The sequence below is a fragment of the Pundamilia nyererei genome, unplaced genomic scaffold (assembly GCF_000239375.1).
Source record: "Pundamilia nyererei isolate P.nyererei 1_Seehausen unplaced genomic scaffold, PunNye1.0 scaffold03992, whole genome shotgun sequence".
NCBI classification, from domain to species: Eukaryota; Metazoa; Chordata; class Actinopteri; order Cichliformes; family Cichlidae; genus Pundamilia; species Pundamilia nyererei.
In genome coordinates, this window is record NW_005191393.1 from 96 (window position 1) to 1,776 (window position 1,681).

Here is a 1,681-nt window from a genome sequence, read left to right on the forward strand (position 1 = left end):
TTGGCATTGCTACTTGTGTAATTTTGGATTTGTCCTTATCAGCATGAAATACGTGCCTCTCTTGACCGCTCTCTTTTGCGTCCTGCTCTTGTCTTCTCAAAATTGCCAGCTGTCTATGGTATAAAAGGAAATTAAATGTAGGCTATTTTTCAGCTTTGAACACTTAATTTGGATATTTCCCATGCTTATTAAATTACTCAAATACTAAAAAGTAATTTAAACTGTTGTCCCATCCCAATGTACTTTGATACATACTATTAATATGTGTGGTATGAAGATCACCTTTTGTACAGCATCATTAAACGCATTAAATTTATAAAAGGTGAGACAGCATTTATTTAATTGTTATAGCTATGAAAGTGTTATGCTTTGCAATTAATTAATTAATTTATTTTTGGTTCAAAATCGGAGCAGTTGTATTAATAGTGATTGCATAGATGTGGTATAGAAACTTTTTTCTCCTGTAAAAAAAATGACCCCATAAGTCTCAAATTTTTTACATACTAACTAAAACTTTTTCAGACTAAACTTTGAGAACCTTTAATAAAATCTGAAATTTTATATCGCTATACCTACAACTATCTATCTTGTAAGCCTGCAGGCTTATAATTTGTATTTGATTAGGGCTTAAAAGGGAGAAACTAACGACTGTTGGGAGAAAGTGAAGTCGTGAATGCATTTCAAATGCAAATAAAGGAAGTCTCGGGCGATCTCGCGACATTTTATGTAACGTCTACTTAGCAGTACTGTTTACTTTGTCGCTTCCTCCTCTTTCCTGCGTTATAAAAGCGGAGCGTGCGCACACCTCGCTGTTCACCTGATTTGATCGCAGGCTGAAAATGGACGCGCTCACCGTGCTGCCATCCAACTTCGGATATGTTATCCTCACGTACCTTTACAGCTGGATCATGCTGGGGTATTTGGCAGTTAAGGTTGGGGGAGCCAGAAAGAAGTACAACGTGAAAGTAAGTGAAAAACGAACACTGCGCGCTCTGAAGTGATTTTTATTTGCATCTCTGGCTTATTTCACGCTGTTTATTCTGCAGTATCCCACCATGTACAGCGACAAGGAGCAAGTCTTTAACTGCATCCAGAGGGCGCATCAGAACACCCTGGAAGTGTACCCTCAGTGGCTGGTTTTCCAGACCATCGCAGCTCTTGTTTACCCGGTAAATTTGATCATATACACTTAAATCAGTCTTCACTACTAAGTTTTTTTGTTTTATGCATTTATTGTGTTAGTTCAGTGGGTCAGGGGCCGAGCAGGAACACGCCCGCGTGAACTTTGGCATGATTTTTCCAGATAACAGTCTAGTTCAAACGTTAGTGTCAGAGTGAATAAGCAGATTTTCCTCGATCACAGGGGTGTGTCCACGACTTTTTTTCTCTGTGGTGGATTGGGGGTGCACAGTAAAACAGAAGTTATGGTCATAAATAAACAGAGTTTATAAAATATAAATCTAATAATGTTAATTAGGTTAAAAATCTGGGATATCTCACTACAGATCACATAAGAACGGTTTACGATATATAGATAGCATGCAAATATCCTGTTAGGCAGGTTTGATGTATGTGCAGAGAGCGGGAAGATCCTTAGAGGAAAGTAAGTTTACAGAAAGTTTAAGTGGTCGATAATGAGATGTCAGTGAGGAAGTGAAATGTTTGTAGCTGCTGAAGTGAG

General features: G+C 38.2%; 1 protein-coding gene across 1 annotated transcript; it reads left to right on the plus strand.

Moving 5' to 3' along the window:
* The first annotated feature begins 713 nt into the window (after nt 1-713).
* Nucleotides 714-1,208, plus strand: LOC102203437 (microsomal glutathione S-transferase 3-like). Its single transcript, XM_005755859.2, has 2 exons — nt 714-965; nt 1,047-1,208. Exons 1-2 carry the CDS (start codon nt 840-842, stop codon nt 1,191-1,193), a joined length of 273 nt encoding a protein of 90 aa, XP_005755916.1. The 5' UTR covers nt 714-839; the 3' UTR covers nt 1,194-1,208.
* The last annotated feature ends 473 nt before the right edge of the window (nt 1,209-1,681 follow it).